This window comes from Euprymna scolopes, chromosome 12 (assembly GCF_053919585.1).
Source record: "Euprymna scolopes isolate OS-2025 chromosome 12, ASM5391958v1, whole genome shotgun sequence".
Classification (NCBI taxonomy): Eukaryota; Metazoa; Mollusca; class Cephalopoda; order Sepiida; family Sepiolidae; genus Euprymna; species Euprymna scolopes.
In genome coordinates, this window is record NC_136493.1 from 11,032,999 (window position 1) to 11,058,944 (window position 25,946).

General features: G+C 29.9%; 1 protein-coding gene across 23 annotated transcripts in view; it reads right to left on the reverse strand.

The window, feature by feature from the left end:
- The window catches only part of LOC145291177 (uncharacterized), a 168,440-nt gene that overhangs the window by 51,971 nt on the left and 90,523 nt on the right, over positions 1 to 25,946 (reverse strand). For 7 of the 23 annotated variants that reach the window (XM_080136733.1, XM_080136742.1, XM_080136737.1 and 4 more), the window contains 3 exons: positions 25,435 to 25,489; positions 20,016 to 20,126; positions 11,101 to 11,211 (listed from right to left, as the gene is read on the reverse strand). In XM_080136733.1, coding sequence (XP_079992859.1) covers positions 11,101 to 11,211; positions 20,016 to 20,126; positions 25,435 to 25,489 — 277 coding nt within the window. Of the gene's footprint in view, positions 1 to 96; positions 208 to 11,100; positions 11,212 to 20,015; positions 20,127 to 25,434; positions 25,490 to 25,946 lie in introns of all 23 variants that reach the window. The other 16 variants (XM_080136735.1, XM_080136728.1, XM_080136723.1 and 13 more) reach the window with 3 other exon arrangements.

A 25,946-nucleotide genomic window follows, 5' to 3' on the forward strand; every position in this document is an offset into this window, starting at 1 on the left:
CGTCTGACATCTTGAACGGGGTCACTAAAACTACCACTACCACCACTTCTTCCTTAACTGCACTGTCACTAAAAGGAAGGGGTCATTCCGTTTTACCTGTCTGGGATTGGTGCTTTTCAACCTTCCCTTCGTAGTCGTACCCAACAGCTGACGTATCTTGATGATCGGTTTGAATGCCAAATTTACCTCCAAAGCCTTTTGCATAATCTGCGGGTAAATGACAAAAAAAAGCTTTGTTCTTTGAGATTTTTATCTGAGAAAAAACCCACACGAGACAGCCAAACCAGGAAAACACAAAAAGCCATAGCTGCAACTGCTTGGTGGCCATCTTTCAGTTAGTATGACAAACCACGGCACACAAAAGGTTATTGAAACTACACTACCACACTACTCTGGATGCTTGCATGCAAATTATACAATATCAGTAAAAGACTGACAGAAGTTCAGCCTATTCTAAAATATATAAAAACTGTATTAACATTTTGACTTCAACTTTTTAAATTAAGAACAAATAAAATGTTTAACTTACAAAGAGATGAGGAAAAAAACTGACAATGTAAGTGTAAGATATGTTTGAGTAATTCCTATTTCAGTCACATAAATTATTTAGAGTTGGAAGAACACACAAAATGTCAGCCAAATTATTTTCTTCCTTTTCTTCACCAACAACAGAAAAGACGTTCACTCTTAATAGCAGCAACGGTTCTTCTCTTCACTCGCAGCAGTCCAAAAACAAGGGATAAACCAACACACATCCCCCCCCCCAAAAAAAAGTGACCTTCAAGCAAAACTCCCATTCCTTTTATTCAGCTACTAGCTGGCCACCCAGCGTTGCACAGTCGTACAATACGCTTAAACATGATAGTTTAATTTATGCAGATTGCATATGTATTATTATAGAGTCAATCTTCTATTGAATATTATATATTACGAGGAATAATTTGCCCAGTGGACTAATTTGCAAAAAAAAATAAATAAATAAATAAAATAATAAAATAAAAATAAATGATAATGATAATTTCATTCATCAAATTCTGTCTGTTTGTTTACAATATCACATCAGCTGCATTTTTAAATGGTACCTCTTCATAAATCGAACTTATTTCATAAGAAAAAAAATTTAAATAAAATGGTGAGGTAATCCCTTGAACAAGGGATCATTCGATCTGTAGTAGAATGCTCTACCACTGAGCTATATCTCTGGATGACAATAAATCTGTGGGGTTTTTTTTTTTAAGAAATGATTTGCTGAGATTCCCTAAATAGTATCCTTGCAAATCTGGTTCCACATAATAGCTTCCTCAGGTGTCTTGTTTGGGGTGAAATGAGAAAAAAGAATCATCCTCTTGTAGAATAATGCATTATGTAACCTCTTACCTATCCCACCCATCGGATTCCAATTGTCTCAAAGTGGCATTCACTGTCCAACTGAAATCTTTAACTTTTACCCTCAAGTAGCCCCCAAGCCTTAATAAGCATTGATCCACAAAATAAATAAATAAATAATAATTAGTAAATGTATATATTAAAAACACAAAACCAAATTAGAATATTAGTAAGCATTTTGCTAAAAAAAAAAGTTAGTAGTTAATCTATAAACTATGTTCCAAAAGTAATGCCTCCTATTTTTTTGGATTCTGTCCAAATGAATCATAAAGAATTGCAAATTGCATTCTTATGATGACTGAATTTATGCATTCATGATTTGAAAGTTTCATCTCTTTGTTGCAGATATTGATGGCATGAGACTAAGAAAGCAACCCCTGTCTTGGATGTGTTTCAGCATCAGAGATGAATCATTAAATTCCTGGCAAAAGTGCATTGATAATGGTAGTGACTATGTAGATAAATAAATTCTGGTGCATAAAAGATCGCTTGTTTTAATGTTACCACTTCAGTCTGCATAGCTCTTCAACTTTTTTTAGTTAAAAAAGAAAAAGAAAACGAGGCTTTACTTTTGGAACAACCTTTCTAAGATTTTTAATGTTAAGCGATCAATACAGTCATTTTTCTTTTTTTAAATACTTTAAAAGAGAAAAAATAATCAAGAACAATAATAAATAATGACTTCTTAAATCACAAAGTTTTCATTTCAGGCAAAATCGTTCCTACAGAAAAATAATCAAATGGTTAAATCTTACCCTTTAAAGCACAGCAAAGGCAGACACACTTCATTTATAAATTTGGAAGCAAAAGTGAACACCACATCAATTATGTTAAATATTGTGCAATTATGTTTGAAAGTCAAAAGACTGCCTTTCAGTTTTATCATTTGTTTAATTTAAACTTGAAATGAGGTCAAAATCAATCTTTTATACAATATGTATATATAATTAATATAAATGTATATATAATTAAATAATATAAATGTATATATAATTAAATAATATAAATGTATATATAATTAATACAAATGTATATATAAATAAATACAAATGTATATATAAATAATAATACAAATGTATATATAATTAATATAATATAAAGCAACATTTTATATTAGATCCTATCTTGATAAGAAGGTGCTAGATATTAAAGATAGAGCATTAAGACAAATGAAAATAGCATTTATAATATTTATTAGTTCATCAACTGAAGATAGCCAGGTTTCATTGGAACATCACCTAGCATAAAACCATATCATGCTGATTTGGTCTGGTCTTCTGCAATATTATTAATAAATATTATTCTATTATTATTAAATAATTGAATATTCTTTCAGATTTCCTTTTACCAAACTAAACCAAAGATTAGATATAAAATGGCCTGTGGAATGTATCCAACGGTTTAAAGTTAAAATAAATCCCACTCTCAAATTTTAATTGGTAAATGAACCAAAGATCATTTGTGTTGAACTCCATTTAGATTTGACAACAGCCTGGTGAGTGTCAAATCCAAATCAAGTCTAACACAAATCTTCAGTTATTTAGCAAATCTTCTGATTACATTTATGTCCATATTTTAACAGAATATAATAAATCATCTAACCTTCAGCCTCTGTCCCATCGACGAAATGTTGCATCCCTCTGCCTGTTCTGCAAGTATTTTAATGGTGAATACTCTGACGAACTGCAGACACTTGTGCCCCCACGACATAGACACCCTCGACAAACCCGCTAGGCAGCTAAATCCCACCCCTACACAGTAGAGATCACTAGATGTAGAAGATCTTTCTACTCCAGTAGTTTCTTCCCCAGAAACGCTAGACTCTGGAATTCCATTCCAGATCCCTGCTTCCCCAACTGTACTGACATGCAGAAGTTCAAGTGTAACGTGAACCGACATCTTGCTACCCAAATCCCAACATAGTGCGCCAGTAGTTGCTGCCCCTAATAGTAGCCCCCTACACCACAGTGGCAATGTGCCTTGTTTGGGGTGAAAATGTAATAAAAATTAGATTAAATATTTAATTGGATAGAATTTGAAAATATTTTTGTAATTTTATTTGTTTAGCATTATTTCTGAATTCCATTTAACTCAAGACATTTCTTTTCATTCCAAAATTGTGAACAAAAATTTCCAAAATTCAGAAATGGTATAATTTTGATCCGTATGTATTACATTAAGAGTATTGAATTGTAAATAATAGGAAATTTGGTTGAGTGATGGTTATTTTGATTTTTTTTTATTTATTTATTTTTTTTTTTAATTATTTCTAAAAAAATTCATCTTTTTGGAATAATCTTCATCTGTTAATGAATTTTTGTGCAAAAAAGTTTTCTTTGATACATAATAATAAAAAAAAAAATACTGATTTACTTGTGAAAGTTAAATTGGTTTTTAATGGATTTGATTACCAGAAAGAATTACTTTGGAGTTTTAGTTGACCAAAGAACTAATATTGGCTTCAAATTATGTTAGACTTTTATCTGAAACTCTAATATTTAATACAAATAAAATAAAGTGAATAAAAAATAATGGCTGCTTTTGCCTCATGCATTAAAGTTTAAACAGACCAAATCAAAATGCCCATAACAAAATAAAATTCATTAATTAGAAATAAATGAATTTACAAAAAAAAAAAAAAAAAAAAAAATTAAATCATTATATATATATATATATATATTTGGCGAGAATATTTGTTTGCAATTTTCAACTGATAATTTTATGCATATATTTCTTTTAGCTTTCATTGTAAGTTGTTTTCATGGAAACCGATTTCCTTTTTTCTTTTGTTCAGAATAATTTATGATGGACAATTTAGTGCAATCTCCAATTGTGCTTCAAAAACAAAGATGGCAAAAATGGATACAGTTGATGTAAATACAGAACGTAAGTCACTAAGTATGAAATGAAATACAAAATTATATAGAAATATTTTATTTCAAAAAATTATTTTAGTTTTAACATTTGTGTTATAATAGCTTTTTTTTTTTAAATATTAAATACCTCCGAGGCTCAATTTCCTTCATATCTGGATGAATTTATGTAGAGGGAAAGAGTGGATCAGAATAAATTCGGCAAGATGCTTAGCAGCATCGCTTGTATTTATTCTTTAGAAAAAACTTTTTTATATAAATGTTTAAAATGAGTTTTTTTTCTGTTTTTTTTTTGTGAGAACACAAGAAGTGTTAACAAAAACTTTTATACATTATTTATAATAAAATTTTGTGATAAAACTTGTAAAAAGACATTCTGAGAATTATTCTAAGAAACTTAAAAAATAAGTTGATTTTTTTTTACTGTTTTGTGATAACACTAGTGTAAAACACTAATATTTAATATTTATTTAAAGACATGCAGAAACAATTTATTTTTTTCATAACATAACTGTTAAAATAAAACAGTTTTATTCAAAGAAATGTAAAAGATAAAATTTTCTTATTTTTTTTATTGTTTCACAATAACACAAGAAGTAAGTAATAAGTTTCTGAAAAAAAATATTTCTATATGGTTTCGTATTTCGTTTCATGCTTAGTGGCTTCCATTCTGTATTTACATCAATTGTATCCATTTCCACCATCTTTGTTTTGGGAACGCAATTGTTGGAGATAGCCCAATTTTTAACCTTCAGATTTGTAGAAGAGATACAGAGTTCTTCTTAAAATACGCACCAGAAAAACAAATCAGTAGATTTCAGACTGTCAGCGAGAAGATGGCAAAAAAAAAAAATTGAAAGATCCAGAATTCAACTACGAGGCGACATCATACAAAGACAAATGGTTGACATGAAGTTCAGGTTACTAACAACGACCCCCAACCATCTCTGGCTGTAAACTGATAACTACATCTATTTTCAGCATGAGGTAGTGAAACTTTCAATCGACCAGGTAGATACGAATAGGTCATACATGTGGCACCAAGACTCAATGACTTCATAACAGCCAGAAGATGCTGGTCTAGCCATTAAAGAACCTTGTTGACCATGCTTCTAACATCTGGCTTCTCGGCACACAATTCTACTCCCCCTTTAACTTATTCGTATGTGGCAGGGTGAAACACGACACTAATAAATCCATTTGTAATGTGAATAAGCTAAAGGCCAGGAGATAGTGATGCAGGATTGTGGCCAGTTCTAAGGCTGCCTCAAGGCTGACATCAAAGTCAAAGGTGAATTGTGTGAAATGAACAGAGAATGTTATCAAGAGAAACTGACCTGTGATGAATTAAAAAAATTTTTTTAATGAAACAGGATCGACTAAAAGTAAGAAAAATAAATTGAAAAGGAAGAAGATCGACTAAAAGGGGGAGAAAGAAAAAAGAAAAGGGGGAACGGTGAAGAAACTTGAAGTACTTTTCGCCAACTGTCTTCAGAAGTAAATGTCGGAATGAAGTAATTTCTATGAGGGGGAAAAAAAAAAAAAAAAAAACACCGCGTAGAAATTAACCTGGTGGCGCCTGTTTAAAAATGTTCAACGAACGTATGTGGTCCATCTGTTTGCAAAGAACAGGTCTGCAACAGTTTATTGTAAGGGCCTCCAAGAATCCGAGATGTTGAACAGACCTAGCCCTGTGCAAAATAGAGAACCACTCCGGTGTGTACTCACTCGCACATTTATTTGAACTGGTCAGGTGATCACCGATCGCGGTAGCAGAAACACGTGATCGTGCAGAGGAGTCTAACCTACCCTGTCGTATATATAAAGGGACATGTTGGGAATTTCTCCTCATAGAAATTACTTCATGCCAACATTACTTCATTTCCCCTGATATGTGCCATTGTTGAAAATCCATGGATTAAGGAAATTAAAATAACCCCTTCTATATATTCCTTTTGTCAAGCAATAAATTCTTAAATTGAATATATGTCTCTTTATGTTGTTTTTTCAGAATTTAAAATTTAACCACGAAACTTATATATATATATATTATATACACACACACACTAGCAATATTGCCCGAGGTTGAATGAGGATTAGTTAATATTCCACACTTCTAATACTTTTGTCATCAAAATCGGTGAAATCGGCCATATTCCAATCAAATCAATTGATTGCCTACTCTGGTCACATACCCACCATGGTGCACTCTGAGTAAGCTTCACATGCCTTTTCGCAGTAACTTAGTCCACAATACATTATAGCCTACATTGCACTGTAGAGAACAATCTGCTGATTTTATAAAATTATTTTCATATAATGGTTTGAATTAAAGTTTAAAATGCAAAAGTATCATAGTTTGATTGTGTTCTAAATAGAAGCATGCATTTCAAATGCATCAATATGTTATTAAAGAACTTACCGTTGAGTTTATATGCTGGGCCTTTTTGCTTGTGCAGTAATAAAACTTCTCAAATGAACTTGTGATGTTAACTTGGATCAAAATCGGACTTCTTTAACCTGATTTTCTCAAATCAGCGATTTTTCTGATACAAAACTTATCTAAGAACACTCCCAGACACAAAGTACAGTTGTGTGGAATTTAAAAAAAAAAATAACTGGACCAGCCCTGTTAGAGTCCATACGAAACAAACTCTCACACACACAAAGTGACTTTTATGTATAAGTATATATATATCTGTGTAGAGTTAGTAAGAGAGAACTCCAACAAAGTGTTTGACTATGCAGAAAATTCAAAATAAGTATGTAATATTTATATGTGTTACAGATGATCAGAAAAATATTGGTATCATCGGTTTCAAACTCAACACAAGGGGAACCAAAAGTAATATAAACAAAGACTGAAGAGAGTCTGACATAAAAACCCAAAGACTGTTTGCCTTGTGTTGGGTTTGAAACCGAGGGTACCAATGATTTGGATCTTCTGTAATATATATAGGTTGAGCCAAAAGTAGGTGAACAGCAAGGAGAAACCAATTTGAAACATTTGGTACTCCAGCTCCAAAAAGATAAACAATTTTTACCGTATCAGTGACAAATGTTTTTTTTACTGTCCACCTATTTTTACACCTGTATATATATATGTATATATATATATATATATATATATATATATATATATATATATATAACTATCATAAAAAATTGGTACTTCTGCAGTTTATAGACTGTACTGAAATAACATTATGTAGGAATCCATTCTTAAAAGGGGGATGGGGACTTTGTTAACTATTCTGTACTTTAACCTAACAAGTTAATAAACAAAAAATACCATAAATTGAATTTAACTTGAAAATCCTATTTTAAAAAATAGCACAATCTATAAACTGTAGAATTCCCAATTGTGTGTCAGATTTAATTGTGGAAATTTTTCTTGCCAAAAAGTTTCAAAATTGAGAAAAGATATTAAAATAAAATGCTCCCGATTTAGAAATACATTTCTTTAATATTTAATCATTTCTTTATTAGATGAGTTTTTAAGAATTATATTTTGTCTAAAAGAAAAAAAAATATTCAAATAACTTTTTCAAAATTTTAATTATCAAACCCATTGAAATTGATATTTGAAAAAAAATATTCAAATAACTTTTTCAAAATTTTAATTATTAAACACATTGAAATTGATATTTGAAAAAAAAAATATTCCAATAACTTTTTCAAAATTTTAATTATCAAACACATGGAAATTGATATTTGAAAAAAAAAAAAATATTCCAATAACTTTTTCAAAATTTTAATTATCAAACACATTGAAATTGATATTTGAAAAAAAAAATATTCAAATAACTTTTTCAAAATTTTAATTATTAAACACATTGAAATTGATATTTGAAAAAAAAAAATATTCAAATAACTTTTTCAAAATTTTAATTATTAAACACATTGAAATTGATATTTGAAAAAAAAAAATATTCAAATAACTTTTTCAAAATTTTAATTATCAAACACATTGAAATTGATATTTGAAAAAAAAAAATATTCAAATAACTTTTTCAAAATTTTAATTATCAAAAACATTGAAATTGATATTTGAAAAAAAAAATATTCAAATAACTTTTTCAAAATTTTAATTATTAAACACATTGAAATTGATATTTGAAAAAAAAAAATATTCAAATAACTTTTTCAAAATTTTAATTATCAAACACATTGAAATTGATATTTGAAAAAAAAATGTAAAGAATGCAAAATCATTTGAATGAAGAAATCAAAGCTTAAATTGAAAAAGCATTAAAACAAATTTTTTAAGAATCAATCAAACAAAAATGGCAAACATGAATACGAGCAGATGAAGAATGTGATGAAAAGTTAAAAAAAAAAAATAAGAAACATCCACCTCTTAAATCAATTAGTATTTTTAAAGCACGAGTCCAGTTGTATATAATTTAATATTAATTGGAAAAATCTATCTTACAAGATTTTTTGAGGTAAGTCTTCAGTGGTGCGATGACTTTATCACTAGTTTTGGGTTTTTCAACATCAAACCCATTCTCCCAATCATCCAAACTTGTGTTGATTAGAAGCAAGTCAATCTCGAAAGTGATATATTATGCAACTAAATAGTAGTTACCAAGCTGAATTTTTTTCAGTCAATCTTTCTTTGCTGCAAGTGACTTTTGAACTTTTGTGTTCCTAAAATTGATGTTCAAGACCATGTGTGAGTGGGGATTCACATATCACCTCAAGTTTACCACCTATATATTGCTCCTAATTTTCATTTAACTAATAAAGATTGTCTATTTGTTGTCCAAGAGAAATATAATTGACTCTAAGACACACCATAATTGCCTAGGAATCAAGGAGGGTCCATTTGTAGTCCTGCCCACAAGTTCTGAACCAACATATTAACTTTTATTTTTGTTTTGTTTTTTTAAATAATTTTCTCTTGTTAAGTTGTAAAAAAGATAAAATAAATAGGTATTATTTATTGCTATAAATGTGTGAAAAATAACAATTATAAGCATAATAAACTCATAATCCTAGTAAAAGTTTACTCATGGATCTTGAGAGGATCTTGGTATAAGGCTTTGTTTTCAATTGTGTCCCTAGAAACATATGAAAAATATAGCATAGATGATTACTTTTAAAGATTGTTTTCTAATGACATTATATATATATGGTAATTATGAGAGATTATTTTTATCCCGAAAGTTTTATCATGTATAGACATACGTTTTTCAGACTGATATGCAAATAGGTATGTCGCACACACAAACATTCATCAATAATACACCAGTTATTTGCCCTTGTCGTGGTTTCCAATTTATCCGACAGGTAGCGTCTCTGCTGCTTGTTTTGCATACTCTATCCACCTCCATTCTCTATCTATCTCTCTTTCGTCCGAATCGCCGATGTAGCCAGATGCACTTTCCATTTGCCTCGACAGGTGAAATCTTCATTTTAATATAAAATGAAGATACATCCTTTCTCAAGGTAAGAAAACAAATACATTAACGAACTTGTATGAACACTAGATAAACATGCATTCACAACGAACTTGTTGAAACTTTTCTTGTTCATACATATACATACCACAAATATTACAAGTTAAAAAGTGTGCTTACGCATGACACACACACACACACGCACAGACACTTGTTTTTTACCTTGTTCATTAAATAAAATATATTCTTTGCATATATTGTAACTCAGTATTTTGGTTGTATCATTCTGAGGTTGTGAATCGTCTTAATCCTCCACATGTGACATAAACAGATTCAGTTTTATTCTTTCAACAGTGTGAAATCACTGCTCCTTTTTTTTTCTACAAAAGAATTCAGTATTTTTTCTTTTGAACCATTAAGAAATCAATTGGTTTTAATAAAAATAGATTTTCTCAATTCTTACAGGTGTCTACATTGTTGGCCACCATATTTGTTAGAAAGGGGAGCTAACTTTGTTTTCATATCATTAATTACAAGAGAAGCAATCAAGACAAATTTAAAAATAAAAAAAAGTTCTCTTGTATTTCACTAAATGATAATTGAAAAATCGTTGGATCATTCTATTGCTCCAGAAAGTATCTCATTCCCAATGCAATCCTCTGCATATACAAGAGTCAGATACGACTTAAGATGGAATATTGTTGCTACATCTAGTGTGGAGTTCCTAAGAGTACTCTTTCTTGCTTTAACACTCAACAAAACCGTCTTTGAAATCTAGTGAGTAAGGAGTTTTTCAAACCTCCCTGATTCCTTTCTCAAAGAGACGCATCTTTGCTCTATCATTATTTTCATGGTAGATGCTCAACTGAGCTTCAATCTATAATCCCCCCCCCTTGTAAAACATTAACAAATACTCGTCTAACTACAACCACTGTCAACAATTTTCCTTACTCTCTATCTGTGCCTAAAACTAAATGAATATTCCATGAGCAAAGTTTATTTCTTAGAAACTGTGTCTGTAAAACAATACTATGGGACTGCTTCCCAGCTGACTATAACATGGTCGTTTTCATGCCTAATGTAAAGAAGTTCTTGTTGAGCCATCCTCTTAAATAATCAAACCCTACCCAAGTTAACCATTTCCGATCATCAATGTTGTCTCACTGTCTATCTGACGCTCATTAACCCTTATCCTCGAGTGGCCTTTGTGCCTTGATAAGTGGTGACCCAGTAGTCATTGCTATCAAATAATTAACTATTATCCAACAGATTTTTTTTTCTTAAAAAAAAAAAAAAATAGAAAACCGATCTACTAAACCCCATTAAAGTCCTAAAGAACCAACACCAGTAATAAGCATAAAATAAAATTCTCGCCATGCAATTACGAGATTTTGTTAAATCACATGCTTAGAATGGCATCCTCACTACATGGTTACCTGTCTGTGACTCGTGTTTGTCCACTTGGCCTTTGTATTCCCATCCAACCGCAGAGTTATCTTGACGATCTTTTTGGACGCCAAATTTACCTCCGAAACCTTGGTTATAATCTGCAGGGGCGACAGAAAATAGTTGGCAGGTTTAAGAAATGTTAAGGAAACGCAGAGAAAAATCCACTATGAATAAACGAACACAGCATTTTAATCTTAAATAAGGTTTTATGTATAAAAATAATTTTTATTTCTTTTTGAAATCAATGAAAAAAAAGTGATGGGTAAAAATATGAAAGAATAACACAAAAACAACGGATTCAAAATGTTACAGAAAAACTGCATGAAATCGCAAATATTCAAAAAAAAAGGTTTAGTATAGAAAAAATGATTTCCTTTGAGTATGAACCGCAAAGAGGTAAATTATATGAAGTTAAAAAAAAAATGCCAGACACGACATCTGCTCCTCTGTTAGTCATGATATTTGATTTTCTTATTTAAAAATATAACTACTTTATCAATTTACGCGATTTTCGGAATATGATATTTTGATTTCGTTACAGCTACATATATCATGCAGGGTTTTTTTGTGGTTTTTTTTTTTTTGGTTTTTTTAAATATAGGAGGAATTCTGGACAAGAACTGATATATATATATATATTCTAATATCCCATTTCAAGCCTTCTACAAAATTTGTTGTTTTATTTATTTTTTTTTTCAATAAATTTCAAATCTTCACTTTTTTTTTTTGAAAATGTTTGATTTAAACAAAATTGGTCAAATCTCTCATTTGATTTTTATTCCTCCGTGTTTGTTTTTCCTTTCTGTCCTTCATACGTAGTATAATGTATCTGAAGAAATAAAGACAGCAATTCGACTACCTTTAGTAAGAGCATAATATCATACAATTATAAGTTGATTAGCTATCTATACCAGCAGTTTCTGGGGCAATCAGAAAAAGAAATTCATAGATTTTAATACCACGTCCCATCTACATCAGCCAAGGGTCTAATCTGTTGACAAAACTGATACGTATTAAAACCCATAAATTTGATTTGTTAGTACAGATGCCCAATCAACATTATTGCAATAAATTAAATCAATTTAAATGTATTGAACTAAAAAAGTAATATTTTTTCAAAAGTGATCAGCACATATGTAGAGCTATTATCAGTGAAATTATACATCAGAAAAAAAACCCTGCGTGGATTATTAAATGTTTTGACAATGTTACTCATCTCATCAGGAATTAAATAACGACTTAAAATGATTACATCAAAACTAATATGCTAAATAAAGAAAGAAAAAAGATAAATGAAATTAAAAAGAATTTTTTTTTAAGTTAGATAAAAAAAAAATTGAAAAGTGATTAGCAAAGATAACCTTTGGCAAACTGACAACAGTTAAAACCTGTTGCTTTCTTCCCTTTGTCAGACAATGTCTAACTATTTCATTAACTGAATATGTGAGGAAGTGAGTGAAAATTCGTTTTCGTATGTATGTTTGAGAATATATATTGGAAGGGACAACAGGTTTTAATTGTTGTCAGTTTGCGCCAAGGTCATCTTTGCGTGTAACTTACTTTTTTATATTATTTTACTTTTTATTTTATCTTATTTAGTATATTAGCCTTTGATTGAATCATTTTTAAGTCATCATTGAACCTCTGATCAGACTACCACATAAAGCTTTTATACTTATATAATTTCACACAGACCTGTAGAGTGTTTGTGAATCCAAACAAAGTGCTCGATTATAAAAAAAATTCAATATCAAGGCATAATATTTTAAAATTTTACAGAAAGCAAAAAAAAACTAAAAAATAAAAAAAAAACTGGTACAGTCGGTTTCCAATCTGATATAAGAGGACCCATTTATGGTTGAAAAATATTGAATTTTCTTTAGCTTTTTTTAAAATTATATAATGATTGTGTAGCTTGGTTTCCTAGATGTAGATCATCTGAAACCCGAAGTGCTCGATGGAGGGCAGAACAAGTATATAGTATGCTTATTATACAAACATTATTGGTTACATATGTATGCCCTTGCTTTGAAAAATTATATTTTTCTGAATGAAATTAAATATAACAAACTATAAATTATATATATATATATATATATATATATATATATATATATGGTATTTCACCAAAATAACTTCAGAAAAATCCACTTTGTGCTTTAATATTCAATTCCCAAAGCTACCGATAATATTAAAAAATAAAAAACCATATTTAAAATAATTTAGAGATATATATATACATGAATGAAAATAAAACAAAACTTCTTAAAAGATGGTAAATTTATTTTGCTCCAACCAAACAAAAGAGTATAAAAATGTCTATCCCATTGTAATGGCTTTTCAAAAAAAAAGAAAAAAAAAAAGATAAAACTAAAGAAAAAAAAAAAAGAATGTTATTGAAAAAATAACATGTCAACATAAAAATAGATTTTAAATTTGCATGGTAACATCAAACATGCAGTTAAAATAATAAAAACAAAAAATTAAAATTATTTTCCAAAAGATTATCAGATAGGATTTTTGAAGTTTTTTTTTTATACATAGATTGTTTTGTTATATAGTGGCATTATCATCTATATTTTATGTATTTAATTTTTTTTCTATCAAAGTTATGTAGATAACATACAAAATAAAAATTCATATTACCCTATATTAATGTAATCTTGGTACTTGTGCTGTATAATGAAATTTACAAATAAAAGTGCATTTTAAGTACAAACACTATGTACGTACATGTCATGCTGAAATCATTAAAAATTTTTAAATGTACAAGTAGAAGAACTATTTTTAAAAAAAAATCCCTGGATTTTAAGAATTCTTCAACATTAAATCTGTAGAAGTCGATCATTTTTATTTAATTTTTGTTTTACTTGATCATATCTTATATATATATAAGTTCTGAAAATATATATAGCAATTAAGCTACACAGAATATTCCACGTTTCATTCTTGTGAGAATTCGTCAGGCTTATGTATAAGCCTGACAAATTCTCACAAGAATGAAATGCAGAATTTCTATAGCTTAATTGCCATATATATTTTCATAATTTACTACCTAGCTCTACCTATGTATTGAGCACTGTTGAAGTAAATACTGAAAAATTTATGCATAAAATTATATCTTAGTATATTAATTTATGTGATTAAATGAAGTAATCATTTATATATATATAAAATGATTGGCTGTTAATAAGACTAAGGTTGTTATTCTATAAATATATTTCTCTATATTTATAATTCATCTCTTTCAAATTTGAAGTTTTTTTTTTAACCTTTTCTTTAATTTCGAAATTTTCTATTATATATACATAGATAGATAAATGCACCAATCTAGCTATAACTATGTACCTATAGATGGGAGCTTTATTAAGAAAAACCAAAAAAAACATTTCCGTTTTCAAAACAGTATGACAGTATGATCATATTTCATGAACAAAGAACATCTATTTCTCTTGAAAATTCCACTAAAACATCTTTAAAGACTTTGTAAATTACACTTTATTGTTGTGTTAAAAATAAGACTCATGCAAAGACAACATTTTCAAACATGCTGTTAAATCAGTCGCATGCACAATTTTATCCATGACAACACTTCGTTAAACATAAGAAAAAAAAATTTTTTTTTCTTTTTAATATAATTTTTGGCACTTCCATATCATATTAACAAAAAAATATTGAATTTCAAAAAAAAAAAAAATTTCTTTTTAATAAGTTTTGGTACTTCCATATTATATTAACAAAAGAAATATTGAATTTCCAGAAAAAAATAAATCTTTTTAATAATTTTTGGCACTTCCATATTATATTAACAAGGAAAAAAATATTGAATTTCAAGTGAAACAAATGGCACCTATGTAATTATCAGGTCTAAAATAGTAGGATATCCAAAAGTTATAAAAAAACGATAAGGTAGAAAAATAAAAAAATTTGTGAAAGGAAAGGAAATCATTATATTATGCTTACTAAAAAAAGAGATAAGTTGACAAGGGAGATAATTAAGTTCTGTTGCTTATGTCACATGACGAACTTAATTCAAAATGTTGGACAAAATTTATTCCCCATATAAACTTTATCAAAAACAGTTTTTCATTAATAATTATTTTTCTACTTTATCGTTTTCTGTAATTTTTGGATATGTTACTATGTGTGACATGACAATTATGTAAGTACCATTTGTTTTACTTGAAATTCAACAGTTTTTCCATTTGTATAAATAGGAGCGCCTCATTTTCATTTATCTATATCATTTCACCATAGACACTTTGGAAAAAAATGATATATCTTAAATGTATTAAAAAAATATTTTCTTTTTATTGAATCTAATCAAATTTTCAAAGTTAGACCTAAATAACATTTATACTAAAAAAAATTTTTAAAAAATCAAACTTTAAATTTCAAATTTCACCGATTTTTACTGGTTATCATTGTCTCATGTTATTAGCAATATAATAACATACTTAGCTAATATTTATTTAAACAAGTTAATTCCTATACTTATCCAGGCTCAATCCCTTTAGCAAATACTTTGGTATAATTTGTTAAACCACAGTTGACAACTGATACCATGCAGAGCTTTTTTCTCAATCGTAGCAAAACTCTCTGGAGTATAATCCAGGGTTTCTGACAATGCTCACCTGGAATTGTAGAAATTCAACATCTCTGTCTATGTAGATTATCGCAAAACTCATTGCCACTCCTAAAACTGTCCATAAACTAAATATATTGACCTCTATTGTCCTTTGTTCCAGGCATGATCACATCTTCATTAACCATCCTATTTTTAAACATTTTTTATGCCTTCATGAAAAACTTTCTCCCCACTGTATTTCTACTAACCTCACTTCTACCTATTGCATATAGTTTTTCTCCTAATTTTCACTTTCTAACATTTGTGTGTGGGGGGGGGGTCATGAATTCACAAAAGTTCCGACTGCAAATCTGTCATTCGGAGGAGTATTATTCTTGTAACCTCAAAATAACTAAAACTTTGCTACTTTTTTTTAAAACTAAAGTTCTAATTTTCTTTGGAGAGAGAAACCTATTGCAGCACTAAATAAAACCACACAATTGACATTGCAACCGATGTAAAAATTAAGCACAAATTTCAGATAAAAACAAAACATAGGCCGTGCAGTGAACGCACATAAGTGCAGGTTCATACTCTTTGGTGCAATTGAGCAGATTTGAATAAAATGGATGGAAAAAATTTGATACGTAAAGTTCCCACACCACCATCTACATCAGTGCTCAGTAAAAAAATATAGAAATATTTAGTCCTAATAAATATTTTTAACTTTTTGTGAGATTTCGAAGGGGAAAAGCCGTCACTCATTAAGTTTCATGTACTCATTCTGTAACTCAGATCACTGTGTTCTAATATCAAGGAAGAGACATTTTATTGCAGCAACATGTGAAAATACATAAATATCTTTTCAGATAAATGCATAAATAATTACTGAAGTGAATACAACTTTTACAAAATCGTTTGCATTTTTTTTTCCAATGGACCGGTTGTCTGGTCGCTATCTTATTGCCCTATAAAACATGCATTCAAAATAAGTTTTTAACTAAATATTCACTTAATAAAGAAATTTTATTTAATCAGATTAAATATCTTGTTTCCACTAATGACCCCAGTTTTGTTATCTAACAATTGTTTGTTTGAAAAGTTACAGAAATGAAAACAATTTTTTACTTTCATTCTCTTTTCTAACCCAAATTTCATACAATCCTTACAATAAATAAGATTGTTTCAATAAGATGAATATTTATTTAGATAGGAGAACAAAAATTTTTTAACTGAAAGACACTATATTTTCTATAATAAAAAAATTAAAACTTTGCTTGTGTAGTATAATGAAGCAAGATATAGACAAAATTGGTCACTACTGACTTCTGAAAGGAACTGGGTATTTAACGGCCTCATCAAAGGGGAGGAGGGACTAAGCCGCTTTCATCAGCTAGTCCTACAAAATTTCCATTTCTTTCGTTTTCCCATAATACAGATTATCAATCAAAACTCGATATAAAAGCAGGTTTGTCACAAGGGTTAATAAAATATGCATCAGGCGCACGTGAAACAATGCAAGATTACGAAAATAAACAAATATTTTCTTTGTTTCAAATTTATCATTTAAGTATATTTCAGAGTCAAACTCCATCCTCAGTATGTTTTTTTTTCTTTTTTCTTCTTTCATCCCATGTTATAAAGTTGGAGAAAGAAAAGTTAGTAAAGATCTGCGCGTTGTCTCTCAGCGGTTGTATTTTGAAATGTTGGAATGGTGCGTTGGCTACGCGAGATTAACGTCAAGGGTGCGAGTTCCGTCATAGGGGTGTTGAACCGCTGAATGACAACGTGCAGATCTTTACTAACTTTTCTTTCTCCAACTTTACAACATGGCAAGAAAGAAGAAGAAAAGAAAGAAAAAAAGAAAAAGAAAAAAGAAAGTAAAGAAAAAAAAAAAGAAAAGAAAAAGAAAAAAAGAAAGTAAAGAAATGAAAAAAAAGAAAAAAGAAAAAAAGAAAAGAAAAGAAAGTAAAGAAAAGAAAAAAAAAAGAAAGATGTACAAAATAGTGAGGATGGAGATTGACTCCAAAATATTTAAATTATGTAAACAAATAAAATATTTGTTTATTTTCATAATATTGAGTTGTGATTTGACTTTCAAGCGCAAATGATGCATATTTTATTCAAATTAAATCAATGCTTCTATAATGGAACTCACACCCCTTACGATAAGCAATACAATTTTTTATAATAAAAAGTTAAAATTTTGCTTTTGTAGTATAATGAAACAAGGCATAGACGAAACTGGTCACTACTGACTTCTTAAAGGAACTGGGTACTTAACGGCCTCATCAAAGGGGAGAAGGGACTGAGCCGCTTTCATCAACTAGTCCTACAAAATTTATATTTCTTTCCTTTTCCCATAATCAATACAGATTATCATCGATGGTTGTACATCAAAACACAATATAAAAGCAGGTTTGCCACAAGAGTTGATCCTGGAGCCTTTATTATTCCTGATATTAATAAGTAACCTCCCTAACAAAATTGTCTCTGAGATGAGTATATTTGCTGATAACACCACACTCTATAACAGATACGAGGGGGAAATGAATGAACAAATATCTAATGCAATGGCTGAAACCTTAGAGGAGAACTTCCAGTCTGTAATGAAATGGGGAAGTAAATGGAGAGTAACATTTACTGCTACTAAGACTAAGCTTCTTTCCTTTAAAAATGACAAGAAACCTTCTCAATCACTAATTGTAATGAGCAATATTATGCAACCTGAAATCTTTTCATTCAAACTCCTCGATTTAACATTCACAAGACGCATGAACTGGAAAAAATACATTGAAGACATTGCCAAGGTTGCTGTAAAGGTGGGTTCTCTCCATTGTGCTAGAAAGATGCTCATAGTATTTTATATATCTGGAAGGCTGCAATTCACCCATGATTGGAGTCTTGTGGTCAAGTTGGTATATTTGCCACTAGACAGGGTTAAAAAATAGTTTCCAACCTAATAGGTATCACGCTATCAGCCAAGCTCCAATCTCTGTCTCATCACTGAAATGTTGTGTCCCTGTGCCTGTTTTACAAGTACTTTAATAGAATGTGCTCCAGCAAACTTATGGCACTTGTACCCCCTTAACGTAAATACACCAGATTAATCCGACAAGCTGCAAACTCCTACAGTGTAGATATCCTTAGATGACAGAAGCCTTCTACTCTATTAGTTTCTTCCCCCGAATTGCTAGACTTTGAAATTCTCTCCCAGGTTTCTACTTCCCTGACATGAAAAATTTCAAGTGTAGTGTGAACAGACATCTCGCTGTTCAACTCCCTACATAGTATTCCTGTTGAATTGGTCCTAAATAGTAATCCATTACATACAAGTAGCACCGTGCCCTGTTTGAGGTAAAAAAAAAAAATGGGATTTCAAATAAATACATTTTAAGTAATAAAAAAAGCACATACTTTTGGGTCACATTGAAACTAGTAAAAAATTTCTGAAGTTACAAAAATAATTGAGTAGAAAAATAATTACAAGTAAAAATAAAATTTTTCGAATTATTGTATCATATTGGCCAATGTTAAAGAGTTCTTAAAATCCAGGGGAGGTAACTGCAGTTGATTTTGACAAAACTGCCATTTCAAAATAGAAAATGGCAGACCACCAGGATGTTTTTTTTTTTTGTTTTTTTATAAAAAAATATTTCTCAATCATTTTTCTGAATTTTTAGACTTTTTAAAAAAATTTGTAACTAATTTTAACATGACAATTAAAATAGTGTTTTTACTTAAAATGCGTTTATTTGAAATCCCATTATACTGCACAAGCAAGCTTAGAATCTCAAATTATATTTTTATCAATTAAATTGCAAATTTGGAATGCCAAAAAAAATTACACAAGTTTTATTTTTTGATAAACAGTGTGTCTACAATTTCAATGTCTTAAATTTCTGTTTCTCCTCCACACACACAATATTTTTTTGTTAAATAATTTTACTGTGTATTTGACATGCATATTTGACATGCACACACATGCAAAAAAAAAATGAGAATTCCAAGTTAAAAAAAATTAAAATTTCATATATACATCCATTCAAATAATGAAATGCTTTGCAGGCAGCATGCATAAGATTCACCATTAGATTTAAATATCTCATTTAAACGAAGTTACAATAGAGTAATAATAAAGAAATTGAGAGACAAAGATGAACGACAAATATCACATGATTTGTTCGCATGGTGGACTAACATGTCATCAGACAACAAAAAACACATGAAGAGATCATACAGATTAACGAGACGGATTGAGGAAGATAGGGATCGAAGCATAAGATATTTCCACGCTTAAGAGGACACGAGGATAAACCCTCGTCTGTCCCTAACCTTTCTGCGACTCATGTTTCCCTAAATGTTCTTGGTGATCCCAGCCGACCGCAGATTTGTCCATGCTAGTTTTCTCAACACCATATTTGCCACCGAATCCTTGCGAATAGTCTGCAAACAATTTTCATAACAATTAAGAAAATCAGAAAAATAAGAACACTGTTGAAAAAAAAAAAAAAAAGAAAAAAACTTCCAAAGAAAAAAAAATGTCGAATGGTCGAGAAAACAGTGAACTATCAGGAAAACAAACATGTTTTCAATCACTGAAATCAATTATCCAAGATGAAAAGAAATAAAATATTGCAAACTTTTCCCTGAAAAAGTTTTATTCAGTTTTGCTTAAAAAAAAAAAGAAAAAAAAAGAAAAAAAAAGAAGAAAAATAAAGAAAAAAAAAAAAAGAAAAAAAAAAAAAGATACATACCTGGTGTTGCTTATTTGAAAGATTTCACAGTTCTTGGATATCACAAAGACATGATAAGAAAATAAAAAATTCACATTTCCTTTCGGAACAGAAATGTCTGAACTTTAACCCAAACCAAATTGATTTTCTATTTGGCACATTAAATGTTTCAAAATCACTTTCGCATGTCGATGATGCAAACAGAATCAATAATTTTTTTATCCATTAATATCATATTCCAACCATAACATATGAAACCAGCAAACACAATTCAAATCCAATCAAATGTTACGTGCAAAGAAAAGTTTGTGATATTTGGTTTGCCTGTTTTTATAGCAAATCAATCATTTTGGAGGTTATTTGCTTAGGAGATGTGAAATAATTTCGAGTAATGATCATACAGACCATTTCTTAGTACAGGTGTGAACATCAATTACCAAGGGAGATCATCCTGGCCAAAATGAGATCATATAAAACGAGGGAAGCAGTTAATCTTCTTGAATTGGCTTTCATAGGGTAGACTGTTGAATCTACACCATTTGATTAGCCAGTCAAACTCTCTATGATTCTTATTTTTCTCCTTGTGAATGTTTCCATGTTGTAACCCTGAAATATTACCCGTTTATTAAATATGGTATTTGTAAACAGAATTTTTTTTTAATACATTGTTGGATTTGAAATTCATTTATTTATATACTAGCATTTCAGCCCGCCGTTGCCCGGGTGTTTGGAGATGTATGTTGAGCCCCCCCCCCCCCACAAAAAAAAAAAACAGAAAACCGGTCAATTTTTTTAAAACTTTGACCCCTATTATGACCCCTTAACATTTATTGTTTTGGGCTAAAATCAAGTTATTAAGTTAGATTCAAGTCCAAGGAACCTATATGTAAAATTTCAAGTGTTTAGACCCAAAATTGTTGGAGGAGTTTGGTAGAGTTCTCAAAAGTCAAATCGTTGAACTTTGACCCCGTAACAGCCAAATGTCTGGCCGAAAACCGATCAAACATTTTCTCAAATCTCAGTACCCTGTATATCAAATTTCGAGTCTGTAGACTTAAAATTGACAGAGTTATTGCGTAGGGAAATGTACACACACACACAGACATGTTCACTTTTGTAGATAGATAGATTAAACAAAAATATTTACGTATACTAAATATGGAAAATTTTGTGTTTCCTGTAAACTTTTTACGCAAATATTATGCAAGTATAAATCATGTAGAATATCTGCATGAACATAATTACACGTAATAGTTAACTAAAGATGATCATCCCATAAGAAAACCGAAAAAACTAATAGGGAATTAATTAAAATGAACGTTTAAAAGAATATGCAAATTAGCTAGATCTTTTACTAGTGAATGCAATTCTACAACCCAAATATAAGAAAATTGTATTTTCTTTTTAAAAGAGGGTTTTTAATATGAATATCAATACACACAAAAGAAAAACGAATTTATAGGAGTATAGATGTTGAAATCCTGGATATCTAGTCACTAAATTTAAACATGGTCGCTACACAAACAAAAATAGAATCTCAAATATTTTTATAAGCCATTTTACTTATTTGTTCGTTTCAGGTAAAAAAAAAAAAAAAATACCTCAATTTTTTTTTTATTATTATATATTATTAAAACTAAAAACCGAAATATTCAAATTCTTTAAATTCCTTCAACACTCACTGAGTTTCAATATTGCTCGAGATGTCAATTTGGAATATTCAAGTATTACAAGTCTGGCACTTGTACAGTTTAATCAAGACATTAAAAAAATAAAATATCGAAAAAAGGTTATATTGTACGTATCAGTTTTGAACTGAAGACCTCTGAAAAAAAATTTCACTTAATTTGATTGAGTAGTTTTTTTTTTGTTTTTTTTTACAGCGGAAAAACATGTTTTTATGATAGCGCATTGAAGGTAGACATCTTGGAATTTCTTTAACACGCCACGGGGAGATAACTCAATTTAAAGCGCCGACACTCCCTCCCCATCTTTAACACTAGCTTTTCTTTCTAAAAATCAAACCGTTTGCTCAGTATCATAAATTGTTTTTTTCTGTAAAAAAAAAGAAAAAAAAAAACTACTTGATGAAATTAAGTGAAATTTTTTTTTTTGGAGAACTTCATTCCATAACGAATACGTACAATTTAAACTTTTTTTGATATTTTCATTTTTTAATGTACTGATTAAACTGTACAAGTTCCACAAGTCTTTATAATCTGTGTTTAATGTTTTTTCTTGACAAACTATAAATAAACGTGCTAGAAGAATAATAATTATACTTCACAAATAAATGAATAAATAAATAAATTTTGTATTTTACGAATCCATCAACCACGACTAAGTGTGGTATTACCTCTGGGCAGGCTATGATGGCTTCCTTCAAAAGAGAAAGCTTGCAGTTTTAGAAGTCTATTAACATTTACATATTTGAATATAACAATATCTAAGGAAATGGCCTCCAATATGTAGTGGAATGGGATCAAAAATGGATGGTCACATTCAATGCTGTCAAGACTAAGCTTGTTTCTTTCAATAATTACAAGAAACCTTCTCAAGCTCCAATAGCTATGACTTAAGATACATTACTTGAAAATACTTCTTTTAAACTCCTCAGCTTAATGTTCACAGGGAACATGAGCTGGAAACTGTCACCAAAGCTTCAATCTCTGTCCCATCAACAAAATGTTGCATCCTTCTGCTTGTTCTACAAGTATTTTAATGGTGAATGCGCCGACGAACTACAAGTCTTTGTACCCCCTTGACGTAAATACCCCCGACAAACTTGACAAGCAGCAAAATCCCACCCCTACACAGTAGAAATCCCTAGATGTAAGAAAGCCTTCTACTCCAATAGTTACTTTCCCAAAACTGCTAGATTTGGAACTCAATTCCGGATTCCTGCTTTCCCAACTGTACTGACATGCAGAAGTTCAAGTGTAATGTGAATGTCATCTTGCTGCTCAACTCCCTACATAGTATCCCTGCAACTTATGTCCCCAATAGTAGCCCCCTACATCAAAATGGCACTGTGCCTTGTTTGGGGTGAAAATGGAATTAAAAAAAAATAAAAACAAATATTAAATTAATTTGAAATTATAATTATGACTTTATCCAATTGCTGGGCCAGAGTTATCACTGTTAAAGATATTTAATTCTTAACACAAGAGGGCGCTACTTGTACAAGATTTTTTACTCTTCTGAACCAGCTCTATTATTTAGCTGACTTTTCAAACCTTAATGGCTGTGTTAGAATATCTTTGTCAACTCTGAAACAATGGCTAATGGAGCAAACAAGTTTGTTGGAATCGATTTTATTTTTATTCAAGAAGCACATCACCACAATCGAGACGCTGTAAGTAGCTTTACACTTGTGTTCATTTGCAAATTTATTTTAGTTCAAGCAACACATACATTATTAGTCATTACAGGCCTTTTTTGAAATTCAGCTCAATTTGAAGGTTCAAAAATCAGATGAAATTATATACATAAATTTCTGTAAGAAATCTTGCATGAACAGGGTTAACCTCTGTCACTGTAAATCAAATAAATGTTAAATTGTTACCTTTTATCCAACATGCATTTCATACTCATTGGTAGCCACGTGTATAGAGAATATTTATATATTTCACAAAAATGGTAAGGCTTTACATCCAAAATTACAACCTCACAAAATCATAAGGAAAGCTTTTAAAATCATTGCTGTTACAATGAAAAAAAATACAAAAAAAAAAGTCGTTCATTAAAAAGTCGGCATTTTGATGAATAGACAAAACAGTTGAAGACTTAATATTTAAAATATTTAAAAAAAAAAAAGTTTTTATTTTAAATGCTGTTAAATTTGTTTTAGACTAGTTCAAGCATTTCTATAAGCTGATCTGTCCGCTGATTGGTCATGCTTAATTTTGAAATAGCATTTTCTTTACGTCTGTCGCGTTCAAATATTAAATAACATAAGATATATCAATTCGATTTGTGCATTTAGTGCTGAAAATGCCATTCCAAATTTGTGAATAATTGTCTGTATAAATCTGCAAACAATTTGATTTTTAACAAGCAAAATTGAAAAGCAAAATTGAAAAAAGTAAATACAAAATAAAACAAGCAAAAAAAAAACTAAAAAAGCAAAAAATTTGGATTTAGAATATTCAGACTACTATTCTCATCTTATTTCATAATGTTTTGACAATATAACCTTTGACCTTGTTAAGAGTGCATTCATCCTCATCCATAAACGTAAATCAATGGCATAGAAGATAAAAGGGATTGATTAACAATCAGTTCCTAGTCTTCTGAAGATTAAAGGTTGAAGGTTTCAATCCTTACTACAACTGATAAGATTTATTACTTTTACTCTCGGGTTCCAAAATCAACCGTGATTGAAGCATTCCTGTAATGATCCAGTACCTGTTGATTTTGCAGTGGGAGTTTAGTTCTGTGCAGTTCTAGGAGGTTCACCTTCCCAGGCCTTGCCTTCTCTTTGAGAAGAGGTTAGTTTATTGCTAATCACCTCAGGCACCCTCGCCGGGGAATGCCAATGGAGCTGCCCAGGACTTTTTTGCAGATCAAAATGCCCTTCTTCAGGGGCGCTGACTTCTTAATACTACTTTTCGACCCTGGTGCCGGAGTTCTTGCAGTGGGAGATAGCTAAACAAACTTTTACACGGTCATAGCTGATAGAACAAGAACAATCTACTCCCTTGATTAAATAAAAAGAATGAAAAGATGCACCTAAAATATATATATATATATATATATATATATATATTTGAGATTACATCAGGGAAATCACTGTGAAAATATAAAACTAGATGAGAATAGTAGTTATTTAAATAATCAAACTTTATCTCAAAAATTCGAAAAAAGCCAAACAAAAAATGTCAATTTGCAATTTCTTAAAAAGTCACGCAAAAAGTGAAGAGGAGGGTAGGTGGGGGGAATATTGGACTTTTTAGTTCAGCAGTGTTTCTAGGATTCGAAGAAAAAAAGTTATTTCAAAATTTTAAACTTTACACTACCTTTCTGTGACGCATGTTTTTCCGTTTCACCTTTGTAACTCCATCCAACAGCAGACTGAAAAAAAAGAAAAAAAAAAAAAGATAAAGCGACATTTCACTTCAACAAGAAAAGTCTTAATCCTGTGTGATGGATGAGGTCCAGATAACTTTTCTTTTTTATATAAAGCTTCCATTGTCTAATTTGGCTCTTATCAAGGTTCTATATAATTTTAGGAGTGAAGAGCAGTCTGATGGCCACTCAGTATTTGCTATAACTAGTGGTGGGACGATTAATCAGAATCGTTAATCATAAAAATTGTGTATTTTGGGGGGAATTGGAATTACATTGTTAAAAAATACCTTAGATTTACGATTCTTTCATTATGATTCTCTCATATTTTTAGTTGAACTGTTTGTTTGAAGGGAGATTAATGCTGTCAAAAATTTATGATAAAAATGTCATAGAACTTTTCATAACATATTTAACATGATATATAAGAATTTTATTAACTACTTTAAAGGTAATCTTTATT